Here is a 23,402-nt window from a genome sequence, read left to right on the forward strand (position 1 = left end):
GCTTCACCGACGGCGTGCGAGCGTCCTAGCATTACTCCAGCGCCACTTTTCTCTTCACAATGGTAAATATTAGTTTTATATTATGGGTCGCTAGATAAAATGTCTACTTTGTTAGCTATGCAAGTCTTTTCTTTGATGAACAGATCTCAAGTCTCCTTGCGCATTATGTGATCATATTCTTTGTCTCCTTCCTGCCAGCTAAGCTACATGCTACAGAGATAGCTAGCTAAGCTACATGCTACAGAGATAGCTAGCTAAGCTACATGCTACAGAGATAGCTAGCTAAGCTACATGCTACAGAGATAGCTAGCTAAGCTACATGCTACAGAGATAGCTAGCTAAGCTACATGCTACAGAGATAGCTAGCTAAGCTACATGCTACAGAGATGGCTAGCTAAGCTACATGCTACAGAGATAGCCAGCTAAGCTATCCATCTGCTACTACCAGGCTAGCAAAGAATAGCTAGCCTTGCTAGATAGCTGCTAACTTTTAATAGCTAGCTACGCGTGTGACAATAAAAGCCATTTAACTATTTGAGAAATGAAATGCTCAATTATACAAGAAAAATAATGCTGTCTGTCTGAATGGTGCAATTACAGAGTTTGCCGTTGAATCCCAAACCCTTCCTGAATGGACTGACTGGTAAACCAGTTATGGTCAAGCTGAAGTGGGGCATGGAGTACAAAGGATACCTGGTGTCTGTGGATGCATACATGAACATGCAGGTATGTGACCCTGGCAGACGCCACAATGGTTAAATCAAATATATCATTGGGCATGCTGTTGACAGAGATCTCTTGTGCATTGATTACTCGCTTGGGCTGATTTATATTGCACTGCTGTTGTCTCACTTCAGCTGGCCAACACTGAGGAGTACGTGGATGGAGCATTGGCTGGCCACCTAGGAGAAGTGCTGGTTAGGTGAGTATTAGTGCTGTGGTTGATTCCATCTCCTCTGGTTGTTTGTATATTGTAGTTTTGAATTTAAGCTACTGGTTTAGCACCACTCGTCATAATATCTTTCCTACAGATGCAACAATGTACTGTACATAAGAGGAGTGGAGGAAGAGGAGGAGGATGGTGAAATGAAAGAGTGAAGAGAGGAGTAGAGGAAGAGGAGGATGGTGAAATGAGAGTGAAGAGGCCCATTGTGATGCTGTTGATGCATTACTCTTTTCTGTTCATCTCGGTATTGTTTTTGTATACATTTTTTTGAGAAAACATCTGTCCTTCGTGACATTTTTTGTAACACGGCTTGATCTGTTGTGCAACCTGAAGCACAACTTAATAAAAATTGTGCACATTGCACTTTTCATTGCTAACTTGTTTGTCATTCTGGTTTTATTCCTATACTGTCGTTATAAGGTATATTGATGGAATGAGATAAACGACAACAAATGTATTTCCAAAATAATTATATTTAGAATAAAAGTATACATACTCATCTACTAATCTACTATAATTATCTAGGTACTTGTGATGTTATCAAGTGCTGTTGATTGCAGTGTAGAAAATGTATTTTAATTCTGTATAGAGGCCCAGTTATTAAGTGAAGAAGTACAGGGCGTCCTCCTGCTCCCTAGTGGTCATCACGTGGAGCTTGTTCTTCTTCTTGACTTCTGATGGCTCAGATCGAGGCATCATCTTGCGGCCAGTCTACAACCACGAGAGAGCACAAATGTACTGTATGGTGTGTGTGTGTGTGTGTGTGTGTGTCTCCAATGTGATTTTCCTACTTGCCTAACCGGATGCAGTTAAGAATACAAACCTGTTTTTTGGTGTCACAGGTGGCCCTCTCTAGCGCCAGTCTGAGTCTCTCCTCGCGGTGACATTTCTTCATATGCATCTTCTCCTCACGCATCCTGAAGGGAGGCCAAAGACAAAATCACACAAGTGGAGACTTAACAGAATCACAATCAGTTTTATTGCCAGGTAGGTTATTACACATACAAGGAATTTGTTCTGGTCAGTTGGTGCATCATTTTGATGGATAGGCAACATTAGACAGGGTGCAAGGACTAGACAGGACACTGCAAATGACAGTGAAAAAGACAAAATGGTGTGTGATGTGTGTGTGTATATACACTGTGTACAGTGTTAATGAGTGCAATGTTTTATAAAACCAAGGAGCACCAACACACTGAGGCCGCAGTCAGCGTCGCCATCTTGTGGGTCTAACCCGTTAAGAGTGTCATTGTTGTTTCACTGGTTACATAAGAGATGGGGGGTACTCACTTCAGCCTCTTCTCAATCTCCCTCTTGTTTCTAACTGCCTCCACCTTCTCTGGGGGCACAATCTCCAGGCGGTCCAGGACCTCCTCCATGCGGCTCTCAATGTCCGCCAGCATGTGAAGGGTGCTGATGTTCGAGTCCATCTCCCCCACACACATCCTGTACACCTCCTTCACCGTCTTGTGCAGGACGTGAAGCATAGCGTCCTGCAAAGAGCACGACGTCATCATAAGGTTCACTTTAATAATCCCCAGGGGGGAATTTAGACCTTACAGAGCGAGAATGTACAAGAAGGATCAGAGTAAAGAAAATACATCAGAGTAAAGATTATACCTGTACATAGAGTACAAAAAGATAAACATACAATCTGTATATAGAGTATATACATACAATCTGTATACATACACATACCTATAATGTACAAATAAGAGTAAAAGTAGTGACAGTTGTTGACCCCCGACAGAGCTGGCCTTCCTCACCAGCTTGTTCAGTGTGTTTGTGTCCTCAAATCTGGTGTTGCCTCCCCAGCAGGTCATGGCAAAGAACCGTGTGCTGCCTAACACAGACTGGTAGAACATCCGCAGCAGCCAGCTACACACAACAAAGGACTTGACCCTCCTAAGGAAGATGTCTGCTCTGTCCTTTCCTATAGAGGGCCTTAGTGTTGTCCATCCGCTTAATGTTGAGGTCCAGTCCTATTTTGTTAACTCATCATCAGATGGCCTGTCGACTCCTCCGTCACAATCACTGTAGCACTGACCTGCTTATCGGCTCTGTATTCACCATAGGAGAAGATCTTGCACTTCAGCACCAGCTCAGAGGCCTTCTCCTCCTCCCTCTCGATGGTGTTCTTCAGGATGTCGATTTGCTGTTGCAGGATTTCAGTCTCACTATTCCTTTATTACAGGGAGACACACGCATGCATTTCTCGGTCAAATTCAAGAATTCCATTGGGATAGGCTGGCTTGCCCCTGTTTCACACTTACATCTTGTCTTGCGTCAGCTGGACGGTTTTGCGGATCTCGTCCAGGGCTTCCTCGGTGTCCTGGAAGTTCTGGATGCAGGAGAGGTTCTGCTCCTCCAGGTCGGTCAGGACCTTCAGCATCTCACTGGGGTCGGAGAAGTACAACACAGGCTCCTTGGGAAGAGAGGTGCATCAGAGAAGAAATGAAAAGTTCACACCTAAGAAATAAAGAGATGAAATAGATTTGTTCGCTCGTTTGAAAAGAGGGAAAGCCAAACCTCGTCTGAGGGCTCTGTCTCTGGCTGCCCTGGCAGGGTCAAGTCCTGGATCCCCTGTGTGAGGGCCGCCTTCCCTCTAGGGGGGGCGTCAATGAAAGTCACTAATTTAGCTGATCACAAAGTTGAAGTTTATTTTATCTTTTTGACCCGACATGTTCTTTTATTAAGGTTGCATTTACAAACATCAAGGCAAAATATGACATTAAGGCCCGATACCAAGCCCTTGGCCCTACCCCTACATTTTGCACGTTCCTGCGTAGGGTAGTGTGTCGTATTCCTTTTAGCTTCTAGGGCTAGGGGGCATATCGAGGGCTAGTGGACGTTCAAACAGCCCTCTAACTAGCTAACTAACTAACATTAACAGCTGATGTGTAAACATGCTTCCTGGCTGTAGCCTACAATTGATTAATCTGTCTTGTTCTGTCCTGAAATGTGGTCAGATTAATAGTAATCATACGGTAACATCCCAGGGTCTGCACAGAAAATCAGGCAACAAATAAAATTCTGATTAAAGATGTAGCGAATGGTGTCCCATTTCTGAGGTAAAGATTTCATCCCCTATCCTTTGTGGCTCCGTTCTGAAGGGCCACTACCCAGTCGAGGGCACTCCAAATCTAGGGGCTAGGGCTAAGGGCTATTGGGATTGGGCCTATATTCCTTAGAACATACAAGGCACATTAAAGAAGAGGAAATAATAGAAAAATAAATAAACAGTTGAAATAATAAATGCAAGTATAATACACAAAGAAAGGAGAATAAAAAATAATAAGTGCAATGCACAATAGTTTCTCTAGAGGTCATGAAAGATGTTTAAGTTCTCCAGAAGAAGCAATTATTGCAGTTCGTCGTTGGATGCCTGACTGAGATGTGAGACACAACTCTGACCCCTTGCTCTGACGTCTGCCCTGCGTCATCTTTGTGACTCTTGAATATCGTCTGCCGTGGATTGAGGCTCTCTTGTCCTCTTGGGAATACAAATAGATAAACAATATAAAAATGTTGGAAATGTTGCAACCACATATGAGACTAACCTGATAGACATGGTGATGAGTGATGAACGAGCAGTAGCTTGTTGCACTGTACAACATTATAACCACATAAACTACCCTCACCTTTCGCAGTTGAAGAAGGGAGGTCTTTATTCTGTTTCTGCGCCTTGGCCGCTCTGTTCTCCGCTTTCCTGCGCATCTGCTCCTCACGCCACTCTGCAGGTGCGACCGTAGTCAGAAACGTCCTGTAAGTCTGGTATTCCTTCAGGATATCTTGGTATTTTGAGATGTCGCTAAGAAAAGACAATAATATGTAGTGCGAATTAAGTTTCTTCGTTTCGTGATAGGCTGCTAACTCGTCCATGCTTGAGCTAGACTCGCTAGCTAACACGGCCCAACGAAGTAAGCTATTTAAATGCTGTAAACCAGACTCGTGAAGCAGTTTTGATAGGTTGTAATGTCAAGTAATGCAAGGCATTAAATTGAGCACATTGGGTTGGTGTTCAATTTAAAACCTTGATTTCAACACCTTGCGTAGCGTCCCTTCGATAGCTCAGTTGGTAGAGCGGAGGACTGTAGGGCTGTAATGTTGAAATCCTTAGGTCGCTGGTTCGAATCCGGCTCGAAGGAGACTACCTTTTTCACACAACTGTTGTAGTTGCTTCATCATCAGTCCTTTATCGCATTACCTTTTCATTGCCATTATTTGAGCAGTCACTTTCTTGATGTCAGCTGTTTTCTCCATTTTAATCACAGTTTCTTTCTCTGCCCTGGGGGGGAATGAATAACCTTGTCAGATAGAGTGTAAGGCTTGATACTGTTTGGCTCTTGCGCTAATGAAACATGTAAATCTCACGACCACAGGTTATTTGTAGTCTCGCGATACCAGACACGATAGTAAGTCTCCACCAACCAATCGTGTGAGGTTATTTGTAACGAAACTTACAACTGAACAGCTTCAACTGAATTCTGATCACTCTCCTTGATAAATGTTTCAAAGGTGATGGAATCCTCCTCCAATTGTTTTTCAGCAGTACTGATCCTCTGGTGCGCTGTGAACATGTCCTTCTCCAGTTGTTTGATAGTCTCCCGTTTTACAGACAGAGAATACTGTAGAAACAGACGAGGGGCTACTTAAAAAGCATAGAGATCACTAGATCGTTTACCTAGTCACATGGCCATATGGCCTGACAACACAGAAGCTTTGCTTAATTCATCAATTTACCTGCAGCCTAAACATTTCTCTCTGTTTAGATAAATAATCCCCAATATTCTCCCTCTGCTGCTGGCAACCTGTGGAATAAAAAGTCGAAAATTGAGGTTGGATTTTCTAAACCCACAACATTCTGCTGCTACAACTGTGATGCTGCATGAAGTGCCTCCTGTCCTGCCTTTGACCACAGGGGGCAGTGTGGTTCTGTCTCTACTGGATGTCTCAGTTTCAGGGATGACCTCGTCCACAGTCCTCATGGGGTTGGAACGACACCTGAGCCTGCTCAGGTAGGTGCCCTTCATGTAAACGGGCAAGCTGGTGAAGAATTTCTTCTCCTGAGAGACAGAACATATTGATAATTTAAACATGACTGGTAAATATGATTTTTGCCCACTAGATGAGATTAGAGGTGTAGGGTAAACTCAAGTTTACCCACCTCTTTAAAATGCGGCTGAGAGTTTATTAACCTATTTTCTCAACTGTAGGCCTATTAATCAATGAAGAGAAACAAGGTGGGTAAAGTCTGCACTCGACAGTTACCCACTTCTGTATTTAGGCCAACAACTACACGATAAGATTGTATCTTAAGTGCATCTAACGTGAGCAGAACTTGGCCTCAGAGAGAAATGTGCCTACTTGTTGTCTGATGACAGAATCAAATTCTCTCTTTTTGAAGATGTCCGCATCCGGAAGCACAAAGGGGTTGCTGGGTTTTCTGTCTTCATCTGAACAGAGACATGACAGCAGAATGTTTCTGTTGAATGAACTGCTGAATATGTCTAATTTGCATGAGCCTATATCATAATCACATAAAAATGGTCTTACTGTATTTTCAAATATTAGCCTATACCTGTACTATTTCTTGCTCTCAACCAGACCACATCAAGATTTGGTTTTGCAGTCTCCTCCAGGCTTTCTGTAAGAAAACCCATGATCTTCTTGCAGTAGTAGTCACTCACCCATCACAATATTATGTTATGAGAAAATATTATCCGGTAAAGTTTGAATAGGCCTACCTGCCAAGCCTCCCCTCCTCATTGAGATATATTGTGCTTCAGGAGTTCTTGCAGTTATCTTTACTAAACGAGTTTGAGACAAACGTAGAATATAGCTGATTTGATTAGATGTGACTAAATTCAAGATAAAACTAAAGGCAAATATTTGTGAATAGTCTACTGTGTGAAATGTTGACCCCGTTGAATGTGCATTAGATATTCCTCTAAACTTGCCAAATGATGTCCTTTGGCCAGACAAAATGTGCAGAAATAAACCCCCCAGATCTCTAGGACTATATAGCCTACCTTTCTTTTTGACTGATGGTTGTCTTGGTAACGTTTGGCCTATGTCCATCAACATTTTCTATTCAGAGGATGGGATGAAAACATTAAAATGAGTAGGCTAGACTATGGATTTACAGGGTAGCCTATAGAATAACTAGCTATTTAAAAACGTAAAGGCTACTGTTGTTAGCCTATGCCGTATTACTAATTAATTCATTATAGCGTAGGCTCAAACGTTTGCATTTGTTAACAAACAATTGTTTACAAACAATTTGTTACAATTGTAGCCCATTCTCTATTTCTATCTATTTCATTTATGTAGGCTACTTGCCTGCACTATTGAGCCTATGCTAAACTGTAAAGCTGAATTGTTTTTGGGGGACTCTTGTTTTTATGAATCTGAGGCCAAACAGACACACTCACATTCCAAAGACTCGCATTCGAATATAAACAATTCACGCAGAAGTGCGTCCTGTCGTCAATCAATCAATCAATCAATCAATCGTGTCTGGGTTATCTTCAATGCGCTCGTGAAAGGCCATCAAACGACACTATGTCGTGAAGGAAAGTTGTCGAATTGTGCAGTTTTCAGAAAACACATGCGTAGGCCTACATATTTAGTCCAAACCTGTTTTTCTTTTGGAATTGATGAACGGCTTTTTGAAACGTATTTGATGAAGCCCCAAGGCCAAAAGGAACGTAGCCTAAAGTAGCCTAGTTGACTTTTTGAATGATGTCATTGCTTTTAGGAGGCACCATCAAAGAATGAAGTATGTAGAAAGGAAAAAACAAACCAAATCCAATTTATTTCCTTTTTATTGATAGATGTTTATTGAGAACATTTGGCTATAGGCTCCATTAGGCCTACATTATTTTTATTCAGATAATTTTCGTAATTGGAAATTTACTGAAGCTACAGTTACTACAGAAGCTGAGGTAGCAGTGAGGCATTCAATCCATTAGGCTATACACGTTTAAAGGGCTAACAGAAGATGACAAAAAATAAAAGGACACCCTATAGTGTAGGCCTAGGTAGCCTATGAAAACAGTTGTATGCTACAGGTGACAGTTTCACTCATGACGGACACGTTTCCGTGGTGATGCTGGTGACTCCAGTGAGAAAGCAGTGGGAGAGATGGGGCGAGACTCGGGGATCATGTACTCTGCATGGTACTTCTCAATGTAGGGCTCAGCCACTTTCCACACCTAGAGCAGGAGATCAAGCTCATGAAAGCACATTCTGTACACCAGCTAGACAATTATCATCATTGCATCTTATTACAGTAGGCTAACTTCACATCATCCACATTGAACGTCCTTTGTTTAAGATGTAGGCTAGACTCAGTTTAGACGTCACACTTGCCTTCTGGTCCAGGAGAAGACGATGGACTGCTTCAATATCCGGAGACATGAACCTGTCCTTTATCCAAGGCCTTTAAAGGGAAGACGGGGACAGAGGAAAAGGAACATTGGATAAATATTAACCAGCCCGTCCAACATTTCAGAGGACTGAAATGTGTGTACTGTACCTTGGCCACATGTGTTTGACTTACTTGACCACGCTGCGCACAAGGTCATAGACCTTCTCCAATGGAGTGGTGGTACGCAGGGGGCGTAGAAACTCAATGCCTTGGCAGGCAGCTAGCAGCTCGATAGCCAACACTGAGGGGAGAGGTGGTGGGACACAGTATGGACCAGCTTTGTCTCAGAGTAAAGCACTGCCTGTTACTGCATGTTGCATTAACATGAAAATAGAAATCAACACAATTATAAAGAAACTATAAGTTAAGAACAGTAACAAGTCTAACATTAATCTGACAACCAATCTCCACGAAGTCTCCACCCTCACCTGATGTGGAAGTGTCTCATCACTGAGTCACTCAAATGTGATCTTCTGTAACACCATTTCTAATGCTTATTATATATACATATTAAAAAGCACAACTATTCTTGAAACAAAAACAAAAAAATAACTTGTACACTGACAGCTGCCAGACTGTTCTATTAAGCTAGCTCCTTGTATTTGTTTTCATGTGATTCAATGCTGCAGTCAACATGACCATGGGGTTACATATTAACTTGTACCCACTATCCATTTGTTTGTTTATGGCAAAGAGAAAGACTGACTCTGTATACACAAGTAGGTGGTAAACCACAGCTAACTTAATCTCAATTAAATTAAACCTTGTCACTTTGAACTGCAGTCAGTACTAACATTTAGTTTACTTCTTATTATTGACATTTCATATCATGAGTGTAGTGTGTGTCCAATACTGTCTACCAGTATTAATTTGTTACTGTCAGTCGATCTCATTGAATGCAGTAGCCCCCATTCGCAAGAGAGCTGTTCAGATGTCCAGTTAGCTCTGATTTGATCAATAAAAAATGATTAATTCATGACAAAAATAATTGACCAAAACAGAAGTGAAGGGTGAGTATAGTATGAAACGGTGGCTCTACCTTGTTCTACGTGTTCCACCACCCTCAGGGCCTTCCTGGCGGCCCAGCCTCCCATGGACACGTGGTCTTCAGTGGCGGCGCTGGTGGACAGGGAGTCCACAGAGGAGGGGTGGCACAGCACCTTGTTCTCTGAAACTACGGTAACAGGGTGTATTACAGTGAGCCATGGCGCCATGCTGTCTGCCGTAGCGACACAGGGTGCGTTAAAGGAGTAGTAAAGGGAAAATGCATGTTTAGCCCTGTTTTAAGGTTACTTATGATCATATACACAAAAACACTTAACGTTCTGCTCATTCTGAGCGCTGATCAAACGTCATATGTCAAAAACATTCACTGAAAATGGCTATGCAAAAAGCAGTAGTAGGTGCGTTATTCAATGTTTTGGTGGAGGAGGAAGTGACATCCCTTCATCTATGCGACTCATTTCCTCTTCGGTTACTAAAACGGATGCCTTTAGTGTGCCATCAGCACTGGAGAGGTGTACGAGCATCCTTTTGGGATCCATCTTCTTTTGTGTTTGCTCAGACTGATCGTAGTTTAGAAGTGCTCACTTGTGCGCTGAGCAGATCAGTCTGAGTGTAACTGAGCAACCCGTTAAGTGCGTTCTACGCTCTGAGCTACTCAGTTACTTAATGCACCCACTGGTTTCAGACAACGGGAATGTAGAGTTCATCAGGCTTCCAGGTCACACACTAACCCCTTCCAGGTCAAACACTAACCCCTTCCAGGTCACACACTAACCCAGGGAAGCAGCGGTGCAGTGAGCGATCATGAAGCCAGAGTTGAGGCCACCCTCGTTGACCAGGAAGGCAGGCAGCTCACTCAGGGACGGGTTACACAGTCGCTCGATCCTCCTCTCACTGATGGAAGCCAGCTCGTGCACTCCGATGGCCAAGAAGTCCAAAGCCTCGACCGAGAGAGGAGGGAGTAAGAGGAAATTAAAACAACAATGTACCACAAATAAACTTTCTAAAACAAAAACATTCTATATTCTGTCCTTACTAGTCTGGGACCTATATGCTTTGCAGTTGTGATTTCCGGTCTAAGCAGATTCCCCCGTCCAAAAACAGACCTACCCACAAACCTACGATGCAAGTGGCGAGAACTTCTTCTGGAATAGGCTACTTTGTTTGATATGTCCATGTTTTATTCTCATTCGTAGGCTATTCGATTCAAGTTTTGTGTGACAGGATACCAGAGGGCTCTAGACCGGAAACCAAGCTAATAGAACCCAGGAGACCGAGGAGAGCCTGATGACGCGAGGCTAGTCCTTACTTTGACAAGTCTCTCCTCAAACAACGCTTTGGAATCTATTTGGAATCTCTTCACATAGGTTAGACAATGTGTACCTTTGCTGGGTATTCTCCATGGAAATTCCCTCCCGAGATTGTCTCCCCTCTCTCTGCAAACACCATCTGATGCAGGCATTAAAGATCAAACTGAGATGTGGGAGGGGCACGGTTATTCAACAGCGGCCTGTCCCAAACCTGTACAGGTACGGCTGCACCCTCAACAACACTCCAGTGTGTGAAAACCAAATTACTACAACTTTGTTAACAATTACTAATTTATAACTATTGGTAATACTTACTGGGTAATAACTGAACATGCACCCTCTTAACATAGACAGGTAAGGATACAGGGTTGTCAGTGGCGCTGTTTATCTCTGTGTTGATGATGGTCTTCGCAAAGGCAATTGTGTCAACGACGACCCCGTGGACCTGGTGACAAACAGAGAAAAGAAGAGGCAGAGAATGATCCTGGGCTGATCGGCTGTCAGTGTTCGCCATGTTTGTAGTTCTCCCTGATAAATCACCTGAGGGCAGCAGCGCATGGTGTAGGCATCCTGGACTCTGTCACAGAACCGATGGCTCTCTGGGAACACAGACGTGTAAGAGATGAGACAGCGATAGGATAGGGATCATAACAAAAAAATGGTAGTAAACTATGTTCTATATGGATCTACTCTTTCACCTGCGATCTCTGAGGGGTGGTGATCTGAGTCAAGCAGGGAGCGGAAGCGCTTGGCCACCTCAATCTGTCCGGGGTGAGGGCGCAGTGCATGGATATCTAGAGCAGAGGTCAGAGGTCGAGTGAAGAGGGGCAGAGGAGTTAGGAGGTCATGGAATGATTGTTTATTGTGGTCCCCATTAGTCTACACCAAGGTGAGACCTCCAGGAGTCCAAACACATAACACAAATACAAACATATAATCAAATCCTTGTAGGAAGTACAGGTATACAACCAAGTGATGGTGTGGGTTAGAAGCAGTTCCAGTGCTTGAGCTGCATTTCTCCCTCCCCTCCTCACCACTGTCGAAGGCCTTGCTAGTCCCCTTCATCACTTCCAGGGTGAGGGCGGCAATGATGTCCGCCTGCCTGGCGATGGCCTCAGCTCGCTCCACAGCTTCCGCCCCCAAAGACGTGATCATCTGGGTCCCGTTGATCAGAGCAAGGCCCTGTAGGGAAGCGGAGGGAAGGGAGAAGGAGAAGAACAGCTATTTAGCTAAAACCAGAATATGTGTAGGTGGACGTTGAATAGAAGGTTCTGGAGAAACGGGAGCTTTCTGCAGATAAATGTTGTTGGACAGTGCAAATGGAGGAAGGATACATAAGAAAATAAAGACAATGTGGAAGAGAGGGGGTGATGTTGAGAGCATTACCTCCTTAGGCCTGAGTGATATGGGCCTCAATCCATGAGCCTCCAGGACCTGAGCAGAGACGATAAGGGAGATAGACAAACAGAGGAGTTCAAGGGTCAGAGAAAAGCAAGTATGTTTTCCCATGTGGCCTCTCGTCCTGTCACTGTTGTGAACACAAAGTCAATACTAGGGACGTTGGGTTATGTAACACCCAGTGGTGTAGTGGTGACTGAAGAAGTGGGTATACTATAACAGCAAATACTAGGAAATGGCCTTGCCTACACTACTGGTAACTCTCATTGGCTAGTTACAGTAACAGTGTAACTCTTACATATTTTGCATCAGCCCATCCGCTCTTGGGTGACCACATCTTACCCTCTCCCATAAGCCCCAGAGCGAGGTGAGAGAGGGGGGCGAGGTCTCCACTGGCCCCTACTGTCCCCTTCTCTGGGACGAAGGGCAGGCAGGACGCTACGGGGAGAAGCAGAGATGTGAGACACCCCAAACTGGGACATGGATTTTAAGGAGAACCAAGGTCTGCCTGAGGTCACAGCCAGGGTTTAGGAGGTTCAAACCAGGCAGAAACAATAGAGTAACCTCGTCGAAGATACGAAAGAACATGGAGAGTTGACCAACATTCAAACCTATTCAGCTCTGTAATATTCTATCTTAGACTGAAAGTCTTCTCTTTTACCTGCTTGTGTTTTTCATGGATCAGTAAGTTTACCATTGAAAGCCTGGATCATGGCATGCAGGGTTTCCAGGGAGATTCCACTGTGACCCTTGGCCAGGACATTTATCCGTAGAGCCAGCAGCATGCGGGTTCTCTCCGGGCTCAGTGGACTGCCCACACCTACAACCAATAGCAAGACACAGCAGATGGAACATAATCAGTTAGCAGCTCCACAGGTTCAGTCAATAAGTTGCAGAAACGCTCCAGACTAATTTTAGTCTGATGAGTTTAGTTTTTTTTTTTTTTATCCAGAATGACACTTGCCGCACCTGCTGAGTGTGATCGCACCAGATTTTCCTGCAGCTCCCTGTGAGAAAGAGAATGCATGTCAACAAAATAAACAACTTCCCAAGCTGGCTAAATATACCAAATAAAAAGAGGCTAGCAAAAGATTGACCTACTTGAGCTTGCTGACAGGAATGACAGTTCGGGCAAATTTCCCAAAACCTGTAGTGATTCCATAGACAACTAGAGAAGGAAAGAGAGAAAGAGAAAACAGTTGTATTTGATATTTAATCAATGTTCTTTAAGCCCGAGCGACAGCGTAGGGCGAGAGGTCACGTTTTTGGTGGTGTGTTTCTTTATTGGTTGGTTTATTTATTGGTTTGTTAGCAGGATTATGTAAAAAATACCCGGGGGGGGGGGGGGGGGGGTTGAAATGGCCATATCTCAAGTGGGAAGGTCACAGACACACAGGGTTTGGACTGTCGTGAAGCTCTCAACCTAACAAATACAGCTATACTGCACCAATACGTGCACACGCACAGGCCTGCATTCATGAGAGGAGGTCTATGCTCTCGGAACATCATTTCTAGTTAACCATTCATTTGTTAATCACATTTCTAAAACATATTTGCAGAGATTGAAATAACATATTTTGTTTAACTCCTTTAGTATCAGTTATTCATAACTTCATCATACCTTATATATATCTTACCTCTGTTTTCTTTGACAATAGTGTCGAGAAGCTCCCTGGCTTTCACAACTTTGGTTTCTGCCTCCAGGGTCAGCTGAAAATGTAGTAATGGGACGACTGAGTAACTTAAACGTTCAACCAGTCACACTAAGCATAATAGAGCTCAAATCATCACCTTTATGTTATACATCCCCCTTCCTAGATTGACCAGGTCTGTCGAAGTCAGACTGTTGCCATCTAAGGAAAGGTGCTGCAGAGATCATGTTGGTCAGACATTAATCCACAATTCTGAATATGAAACATAAGTTATGACAATGTCATTATGCCAGAATACTCACATCTTCAGCTTCTTTGTATGCAGCAGTTCTGTTTAAAGTAGTTCAGGACATACAGTGTAGAGTGCACAGTGCAATGCCAACCTCCTACCAATATCCAAACAAAATTAGTCTGGGCATTATATATTTTGAGAAGGATACAGGTGGGAAACTTCAGGCTGGTAGGGGATGTAGTCAGGAGACATGGTATCCCCTTCTATAACTAGAAATAAAACATAGCAATGCACTTTAGACGGTTACTGGCCGTTTTGTTGGTGATTACGCACAAGAGCTGTTCAGCTTATTCCTTTATTACAACTCTACGAGGATATAAATTAACTTAATCTAAGCGATGCCTAAATTGGGGTTAATTACCAAGTTCGACAAAGTCATTGTCCTCCAGAACATCCTCAATGGTGTCATCCGCGTCCAGCAGCCCCTGGCCCTGGCATCTCCTCGCGACAAAACGAATATCTTTTACCGCCTTGATGCCCCCGTTGTCTGGTTTGTTCTTGATGTAGCGCTTCAGAGCTTCGTTTCCAAGCCATTGGATACTACTGGTGGTGTCCCGACAGGGCACTGCCAGCCACTCGTCTCGAATGTGGACCGTGTAACGAGGCATTACGCACCAGTAGAATTCTGTACAGCACACTGACCATTGCGCGTCGCTCTCCAAGGTACTACTTTGCGCACCCAAAAGTTAACAACCAATCAGATGCATGCACGAGATCAACGCCTGTGGTTGACTTGATGTAGCTTTCATGCGTAAGGTTGATTGATTGATTTTATTTATTTTTAAGACAGGGACAAGGTACAGTAGACATTTACCCTATAGAATAGGGAGAGATGCACTGTACAAGGTTATAGCTAGACAGCTAATTTCCACCCGCAGTCCCTGGGCAAATAAATATACAGTCTTAAAATAGTGGGGCAAATAGTACACAGTGGGAAAGTTACATACATGCTGTAGAAGGAATACAAAAAAAGTTATGTAGCACATATTTCACTCATTCCTATACCCACATCCCAACCTCCCCAGAACCTTTCTCAAACCCTAGGTACAGCCTTTTGACTACTGTCAAAATGATACAGTAGGATTCAATAAAGTATGGAAGTGTTCTAATAATGTGGGTACGTTGAGATAGAGTTTGACATAAGTTTGCTTTTTGAAATTCCTTATTCCAGATGTTTGATTCCTTAGATATCGCCTACACGGTATACCAAAAATGATGGAGGAGATTAAACCAGCATCATCAATGCTGTAGGTTTGATAATCTCTTATTTTTACCTTGTCAGTTCAGCACATGAGTCTACACTTGGCCTGTAGGCCTAGCCTACTCTTTACTATACACTCAAAAGTCTCTGACAGATAGCAAAGTCAGCAGTCAGAAAGAGTCTACCTGTTGGTTATGTGGTGTTCACTGCTGAAATGGCGCAATGGGGATTTAAGTGAATCTCTCCATATCTTTATACAAATGCACCTCCTAGCGGTACAGGAGGGGGGACACGATGACGTCAATTAGTTGGAGAGTAGCCTAGTTGGAGTTACAATTTGCCATGTGTGTTCTACTGGCCATCGAAGAGTAAAGCGAAACGAGAGGAGGAAAAGCGTGTTTACACAGACGGCAAAGCGCCTGGGGAATCGTACGGGAGAGGAAGTCAGCCGGCTCTCTGTCTGCCTGGTCCAACTTCCTGCTCAGAAAAAGAAAAAGCCAGGATCCTATTTCAGTCCAGCAGAACTGTGTAGACGACAGTAAGCATGGAAAAACAAGGGATCATACGAAATTCACCATAAAAGTTTCAAGAAGGGACATCAAACAAGAAATCGCAGGTAATGTAAAAAATAAAACTTAATTTATATCATCTACAGTCTACACCAGAGTCCGACTGTTTTGTTGGACAACTTTATTGTGGTGAAAAGGGAAATAAACGTGTTGATGAATAATTATTTCAAAGACTGGATAAAAACATTTGTCTGAGCTCACAATGACAAGTAATGGAACAAAAATAGCAATAGGTTGATCCGTATTTGCGGTTGTGTAGTATTCATTATTTTAAAACGCCATAAGGCTGAATAGCAATAAGAGATCCTGTTTTGTCTGTGTAGGCTACACGCAAATTTCTAAGAGCTTCCGGTTTGAGACTGGCAGTGAACAACATCTTGAAAACGAGTCAGTGGGGCAAAAAACAGAAATAGTTGACCAGATTCGGGTCTTTTATGTGTGCAGGAAAACTTTTGGATTAAAATAAAATGAATGTAAATACCACATCAATTATAATCTATGGGGGAAATACAGAAAGACAGACAGGCAAACCTGGATACAACTAAGGCACCAGTGCGCTCCAGATCAAACTTGAGACTCACTTTTTAAGATACTGCCCCGATGCATACGGCGCTCTCGTAATGGCCAGTTTGATTTTCCACCGTCTGCGAACAGGAAGAGAGCAGATTTAGTCATGGCTAAGTAATGTCTGCACACACCACCTAATCTCATTAGGAGTTTCCGTTCCTCTAACACTGGATGGCTTTGTGCGGCGGCGCAGCGCAGCGTGACTTTTCAATTCGAGCATCTGCAATACTAACAACTCCCATCTTTATATTTGGGTTGCCTCTGGAAAGTGTCCCATCGGGGAGAGAAGGGACAGGGACAGAGGGGATCTGTCTGAACCTTTAAATTAAATAGGTGACAGCATATCAAAAAGACACCAGTCTCTTCTGATGAACCAGGAAAATGTCCTTACATGGTAGCGGTTGTTTAAATGGTGTGGTGTCCCTTTCAAAACAGGTATGAGGGGTGTGGACTGGGAAGTGGACAGTTTGACTTGATCTTTTGACCCATTGCTGTGGACATGAGTCGGACCTGTGGCAGGACCGGGGGAAATGCTCCTCACAGTGTGGGATCCCCTCTCACTGCCATTTGTCCTTGAAAGTAGAATAGGAGGAAGTCCTGTCTCTGACAGCTTTGTGGTTTCACATGGCAGATAGAAAACTCAAGGGATAGTTTGAGCCGGAAATGAGTTCAATTCTGTGTGTGTGAGAGAGAGAGAGAGAGAGAGAGAGAAAGAGAGAGAGAGAAACTGTGTTTTTCATACAGAAGGTAGACTTATCAGGCTTAATCAAGTCTTAGTCAGTGCTTTTCAGAGACTAACAGAACGGAAGTTACAATCAAGCCAATCAATGAGACCATAGCTACTACTACTACTACTACTACACAGAAACAAACACAGAGTTTCACAGTAAAGTGTGCCGCTACTCCAGGCAGACAGGAGCTCATAGGCTGAACATTCCTCCATTAAACGACAAACCCACCCTGGGCCCGTCGTGCTTCCTGTGGAGAGAGGGCCAGGTTGGACCGCAGCATATTTCTGGCTTGAGCTGTTGTTCCTTCTCGTTTTTTTTCCCCCTTCAGCTACATTACACTACACTAGTCTGCCCTGTTCTCTTCATCACCAGGCTGCTCCTCCTTACACTACACTAATGCTGGCCAAAACAAAGTACAACACAGCAGCGCTAACTGCTCTCTCACACTATGGACATATTTAAAACAATTTCTTAAATACTTTGTAGAAAGTGTTGTTACTATTATAATTACAGCCTTTTTACATTCACTGTGAAGTAAAGAGGACGATATTGAGTTTTGGACAGTGCCATCACCTAGAGGTGGTCTCATGTTGATGATGTCATTGTCCTAGGTATTGACAGTGCCATCACATATAGAGGAGGTCTCAGGTTGATGATGTATGTCCTAGGTATGGACAGTGCCATCAAGTAGAGGTGGTCTCATGTTGATGATGTCATTGTCCTAGGTATGGACAGTGCCATCACCTAGCACTGGTCTCATGTTGATGATGTATGTCCTAGGTATGGACAGTGCCATCACCTTGTGGCAGTTCCTGCTGCAGCTGCTTCTGGACCAGAGCCATAAACACCTGATCTGCTGGACGTCCACCGACGGGGAGTTCAAGCTGCTGAAGTCGGAGGAGGTGGCCAAGCTCTGGGGGCTGAGGAAGAACAAGACCAACATGAACTATGACAAGCTGAGCCGAGCGCTGCGCTACTACTACGACAAGGTAGCGTCACCAACCCTGTCATACACATTCACCTTGCTGCTCGTTATAATGTGCAGTATTTGTAGTGTTGGAAAGGGTTAAGAAGATAGGCGTGTGTGTGAGGAGGGGAGGGGGCATTTTAGTAATCCCATTATATGAATACTACTGTATCACTATAGTTCACTTTCTATGCCGACGTTATTATTGTCCGTTACTATTGTCACTGGGCATTCATGAATGATACCCCACCACAAGCGCGCACGCGCACACACACACACACACACACACACACACACACACTAAGTTCTTCTCTTTTTGTCACCAAAAGATCTGCATTGGGGATGCTTCCACTTCCTCTTTTCTTACCATAACTTACATTAGAGTCATGAGAGAGCAATGCATCTCTGAAATACATGTCTTGGTTTCTGTTTTGTTATCCATTTTGTTAGCATTTGGGTGACTGACGTAGCCATTCAATTTTCCATAGTACAAAGATGTTGCCAAATCAAAATGGCTCCATCATCATCATGATCATCATCATCAACCATTAAAAAAGCTTTGTTGTCCAATCTAACTGTGTGTCTGTAAATATATCAGTCCACAGATGGTCTGATTGATTTTGATTTGATTAATACACATTTTGTGATGTACTTAAGAAGTTAAATGAAGTAACTTGAATTTTGCACATCTTTGTTTGCACAAACTAGGCACCTTAAGGAATCTATCCGCGTGTTATACTACATACCTACCTACCTTACTCCGATATTTCTGGTTTTCAACCTGTAAACTAATCATATCACTCTACTGTATTCCAGAACATCATCAAGAAGGTGATTGGCCAGAAGTTTGTGTACAAGTTTGTGTCATTCCCGGAGATCCTGAAGATGGACCCCCAGGCGGTGGAGATGGGCCTGGCCTCGGGCAGGGTGCCCCTCCAGGAGGGCGAGGTCCAGGAGCTGGAGGTGGAGGAGGAAGAAGAGGAAGAGGAGGAGGCCCAGAGAAGGGCCCTGTCGGCCCTGGGGGCTCAGGCGTGTCGTAACGACTACCTCCGCTCGGGCCTGTACTCCACTTTCAGCGTGGCCTCCTTGCACAATCAGCCCGAGCTGCTCCGCGCTCTGAGGGAGCGCCAGGACGAGGCGCGCACTGTCATCCGCTTCGGCGCCAACGCCGGCGAGAGGACCGCCCCCCCTGCCCTCTCTGCCGTCAAGCCCGAGCCCTTCCTCAGCTCCCGGCCGTCCAGACCCTCCCCTCACCACCGCCGCTCCCCGCCCCCCTCCCCCCACAGCCCCGCCCTCCAGCCCGGGCGGGGGTGGAGCCCCGAGGCCCAGGAGGAGGAGGACGAGGAGGAGGACCAGGGGGCCCAGCCCCTCAACCTGTCCTCTGGCCACCGGGAGCGCGCTCAGCCGCCCGAGAAGAGGAGCAGCGGCGGCGCTAGTAACGGTGCTAGCAGTAACCACGGAGATGGACTCCCACCTAAAACAAAGAAGCCCAAAGCCCTGGAGATCTGCGCCCCCTCCCTCCTCCTGACAGGAAGTGACATCGGCTCCATGGCCCTCAACAGCCCAGCGCTCCCCTCCGGCTCCCTCACCCCCGCCTTCTTCACTGCCCAGGTAGACACCGCGCCGTCGCGTAGAACCACGCCGCACCCACAGCCACACAGCAGGGACGACCATCGCGCCTGCCAATCCTCCAAAAACAAAAACTGATCTGTAACACCCTAAACTCAAATAGAGTGCTCTTTCAGTGACTTGTGTTTTGGTCTCATCTGTTCCGAAGTTTGCCTGGCCCTAGGGGTATGGAGACTGTCCAGACAGTGATGTCAGTGTCCCTCCAGCCCAGCTAGAGCAGCGAGGCCCTGCCTCAGAGCCGGACGCATCTGACCGTCTGGCACGGCAGGCCTCAGATCAGATCGTACGGGTCATGGAGGACGGCTTCTCTTTCATAGCACACACACCGCTGCAACGCAACGTCAGGCCCACATTCAAGCAGCGCTGACAAATCCACATCATGAGCATAATAGCGTATCTGTTTGTCGCGTATCTGAGCCAATATCTTTGGGGCACTGTTTTTATCGCGAAAACTATGACGACTACTGTGCCAGACCACATTGTAACATTTGAAAAAAACAGTGATATATACAGGAGTGTGAGAAGAGTACTGTAAGTGTGCAAAGTGAGATCGGAGGAAAACAAAGAGATTTACACACATCTTCTCCTAGGCCTGGCTATGTGCGGGGGGGGGGGGGGGGGGGGCTAAGTGATGCCATATGCTCCAATAATTCCATTAATAAAGAACGCAGGACTGGGTCCCTCTGCTACACTGGGTTACTTCTCTGAGGTGACATGGGGAAAGATGTTGGGGGGGGGGGGGGTTGAAATTGATTTCATATGTTGAGCCCAGCCGGCGTTCCAAGGTCTGTGATGCCTGAGGAGTTCCCCCCCCCCACCTCCCCGATCAACACCCCCCTTCCGTCACCCCTGTATCCAAAGGAGAAACCACATACTTACTCCGATAAGCTCTTTGAGCGTGTCATTCCCAATGCCAATCAACATTGACTTGTGATTTGAAAACGTTAATAATAACATTGTAAAACAAAACCTTGCTTTCAAAATGGATATATTTCTAACTGTCCCTGTCATCCATTTCTCTCCATCTCTCTCTCTCTCTCTCTCCTCCTCCATCTCTCTCTCTCTCTCTCTCCTCCTCCATCTCTCTCTCTCTCTCTCCTCCATCCCAGACTCCCTCAGGCCTGCTGCTGGCACACAGCCCTCTGTTGTCAGGCATCCACTTCTGGAGCAGTCTGAGTCCCGTGGCCCCTCTGAGCCCAGCCAGGCTGCAGGGACACGGGTCCCTCTTCCAGGTGAGCGCCCCCTGTCTGTCTGGGAGGGAGGGAGGCTGAATCAACCGCTTGTTTTGTTTCTTTGTTTGTTTGTTTACCCCGAGTGATGGATAAGCAAGAAGGAAGTTGGTAGGTGACATATTCTACGCAGGTGACATTCAGGTGACAGACAACACAGAGAAAGTATCAAGTGAATAAGCACCAAGAAAGTATTTCTCTCTTAAAACGAATGATTATATCAAATTTAATCATAATTATTTTAATATTCTAAAGTGGGCATTACGTGTGTGCATATGTCCAGTATGGTTGAATCAACAGACGGTAAGTTGTTGGAGTGCAGTAGCCGAGTTGGGTTGTGACTCCAGGAGAGGCTCACTCGCTCGGTACCAAGGCTGTGGAGGTGTCCAGTTTCAGCGCTCAGGAGAGGGAGAGGGAGGAAATCCTGTGAATACTTCCTGTTTGAGCCCAGGGGAGGCAGTTTGAACAGGGTGGACTGGTTTGAGAGCTGCTCCTCATTTGTGCAAACCCCTCCTCCTCCTCCCTCCTCACACACGTCCAGGGCTAAGCGGGTTCTTTGTGTTCAGAACTTAGTTCACTTCTCTCTGTTGTGGAGGTAGAGGATGGGGAGGAAGAGGCACAGGGCATGGAACAACAGGAAACCAGAGCAGTGACAATACTGGAGTTCCTCTCAAACAGGATAGGGATGTTTGCAGACCCCCCCCCCCCCCCTCACTCATCCGCCTCTCCCTCTCTCCACAGTTCCCCCTCACTCATCCGCCTCTCCCTCTCTCCACAGTTCCCCCTCACTCATCCGCCTCTCCCTCTCTCCACAGTTCCCCCTCACTCATCCGCCTCTCCCTCTCTCTCCACAGTTCCCTCACTCATCCGCCTCTCCCCCTCTCTCTCTCCACAGTTCCCCAGTCTGATGAATGGACACATCCCCCTGCCCCTGCCCATCCTGGACGGGTCACCCTCCTCCCTGCTCCTGTCCCCGGCCAATCACAAGTCCTGATTCAGGACCCCCTGTTGATTTGTTTTTCCATCCAGTCTTCATTTCCCAACGAAGATCGCCATTGTCATTTCCTACAGTATCCGCCTATTTTTGTCTTCCTCGTTTGGTTCATTGTAAATTCTCACGAGAGACTGTTGACCTCACTTTTTTTGCACTTAACTTGCTTCAGATTCCAGCTGTTGAAAGCACTTGGTAAAGACCATAGGCTGCGACGTCTGGGAGACGTCTGGCCGGTTGTGATAAAGTACAGCACATTTCCACAGGACCCTGTCCAAGTGGACAGTAGTTGACCGTGGCTAGCGACAAACGGCTAGTTTAACTGGCTAGGCAGAGGGGCTTGGCTATTTTTATCCTGTTAAAAAAAAAAAAAGAAGTCCTTTTTTGTCTTTTTGTATGATTTTCGTCACAGAATGTGAGACTAGTGGTTTCCATTGTGTGGGACTGTATTGTATTTTATGCACTGTGCTTCTCAGATGTTCTGGCTGTGCCTTGTTGTATTCTCTTCCTCTTCCGAAATCATTCTATGAAGACGAGATTTCAAACCAATGAAAAAAAGCTTTGTAACGTCTGTTTTTTTTTATACTGGAACTGATATCTAGTACATATTCTGTACAATTTTATATTGGTGAAAAGGTTTTATGTTGTTTTCAATAAACATGAAGCATTGAATGCTAATGTCCTGCCTCTGGTGTGCGTCCATGTTTTAGAGCGTGCACGCGCGTGCGTGTGTGTGTGTGTGTACGAAGACAGGAGAAGACATAACATCAGTACACACTCAATCGGTTTGTTTATTTTTTATAGTTTAATTTTCGTTTCTTTGAAAAAATCAAGCTCAAATAGAGGGCACCCCAATGACATGCCACACCGATTACAATCAGACACAAATAAAGTTAAAGTATATCATACAAAACGTCTGGTAACACTGTTAAATAGACTCAGTATTGTATTCACTAGGACCTGGACTTCAGTGACCGTGTGCATTCCCAATAGAGAGAGCATGCAACACAATGATGAAGGCAATCCAAACGACAAACCGTTCTACAGTCGATGAGGAGGAAGGCAATGGCAGACAGACGAGAACACAACTGAAACACGTCAGTCAGTCACTTCTGGTGAAGACAGGGAATTCACCTCAAACAGTCCTGGTCATGAGATGACAGGCTGGAGGCGGTGGAGAAGAGGGGATACGGTTGATCAGAAGAGGAAGTTGTGAGAGAAGTTAGGAGTCCACCTACTTCCTGTAATGCCCACGTCATGTCATTCTACGATGTCTTTCGTTTCCCGTTTCTTTTTTCATTGGTCATGACGGAGAGATGACAGCATCTTGGAATGATATGCCATTTTAAATGTAACAACCACCCATTGGCAAGAAAGTGAAATGACAAGAAATTGAACCGTTTCACCAAGCTCATCACTGCTCCCGATGACCCCCTAATATAATGGAGGTACACAGTATAGGAGAGGATGGTGACGGAGATGG

At 45.0% G+C, this 23,402-nt stretch overlaps 5 protein-coding genes across 6 annotated transcripts in view; 2 read left to right on the forward strand and 3 right to left on the reverse strand.

Annotated features, from left to right (window-relative positions):
* LOC311320863 (small nuclear ribonucleoprotein F) lies at positions 1-1,317 on the forward strand. The gene is made up of 4 exons (XM_084452725.1): positions 1-62; positions 601-726; positions 858-922; positions 1,032-1,317. The coding sequence occupies exons 1-4, from the start codon at positions 60-62 to the stop codon at positions 1,096-1,098; spliced, it is 261 nt and encodes an 86-aa protein (XP_084308851.1). The 5' UTR covers positions 1-59; the 3' UTR covers positions 1,099-1,317.
* Positions 1,318-1,399: 82 nt separating this feature from the next.
* Positions 1,400-6,609, reverse strand: LOC311320920 (coiled-coil domain-containing protein 38-like; the record flags this gene model as incomplete). Its single annotated transcript, XM_084452786.1, has 14 exons — positions 1,400-1,657; positions 1,770-1,863; positions 2,237-2,439; positions 2,994-3,129; positions 3,220-3,371; positions 3,476-3,551; positions 4,361-4,439; positions 4,588-4,757; positions 5,154-5,234; positions 5,411-5,574; positions 5,690-5,757; positions 5,856-6,012; positions 6,314-6,402; positions 6,528-6,609. The coding sequence occupies 14 exons, from the start codon at positions 6,607-6,609 to the stop codon at positions 1,547-1,549; spliced, it is 1,662 nt and encodes a 553-aa protein (XP_084308912.1). The 3' UTR covers positions 1,400-1,546.
* A 1,146-nt stretch (positions 6,610-7,755) lies between these two features.
* hal (histidine ammonia-lyase) lies at positions 7,756-14,663 on the reverse strand. Of its 2 annotated transcripts, XM_084452951.1 has the most exons (21): positions 14,397-14,663; positions 14,184-14,244; positions 14,046-14,073; positions 13,883-13,957; positions 13,729-13,801; positions 13,193-13,259; positions 13,061-13,098; positions 12,786-12,911; positions 12,390-12,529; positions 12,080-12,127; positions 11,728-11,875; positions 11,392-11,487; positions 11,234-11,292; positions 11,058-11,138; positions 10,767-10,832; positions 10,159-10,324; positions 9,418-9,552; positions 8,511-8,619; positions 8,321-8,390; positions 8,001-8,163; positions 7,756-7,941 (listed from the first exon to the last, which is right to left on the reverse strand). In XM_084452951.1, the coding sequence occupies exons 1-20, from the start codon at positions 14,641-14,643 to the stop codon at positions 8,029-8,031; spliced, it is 1,968 nt and encodes a 655-aa protein (XP_084309077.1). In that variant the 5' UTR covers positions 14,644-14,663; the 3' UTR covers positions 7,756-7,941; positions 8,001-8,028. The 2 variants fall into 2 exon arrangements, with proteins under 2 accessions (XP_084309077.1, XP_084309076.1); XM_084452950.1 differs by having other exon boundaries at positions 7,756-8,163.
* A 1,008-nt stretch (positions 14,664-15,671) lies between these two features.
* Positions 15,672-22,502, forward strand: LOC311320757 (ETS domain-containing protein Elk-3-like). Its single transcript, XM_084452584.1, has 5 exons — positions 15,672-15,852; positions 17,884-18,092; positions 18,887-19,681; positions 20,809-20,931; positions 21,824-22,502. The coding sequence occupies exons 2-5, from the start codon at positions 17,886-17,888 to the stop codon at positions 21,920-21,922; spliced, it is 1,224 nt and encodes a 407-aa protein (XP_084308710.1). The 5' UTR covers positions 15,672-15,852; positions 17,884-17,885; the 3' UTR covers positions 21,923-22,502.
* Positions 22,503-22,758: 256 nt separating this feature from the next.
* cdk17 (cyclin dependent kinase 17) overlaps positions 22,759-23,402 on the reverse strand; it is a 42,946-nt gene continuing 42,302 nt past the window's right edge. Inside the window, exon 17 of the mRNA XM_084452445.1 lies at positions 22,759-23,402. This exon is cut by the window's right edge and continues 616 nt beyond it. The gene's annotated coding sequence lies outside the window, so the exon portion shown is untranslated.

The sequence above is a fragment of the Borostomias antarcticus genome (genome assembly GCF_949987555.1).
Source record: "Borostomias antarcticus genome assembly, chromosome: 18".
Classification (NCBI taxonomy): domain Eukaryota; kingdom Metazoa; phylum Chordata; class Actinopteri; order Stomiiformes; family Stomiidae; genus Borostomias; species Borostomias antarcticus.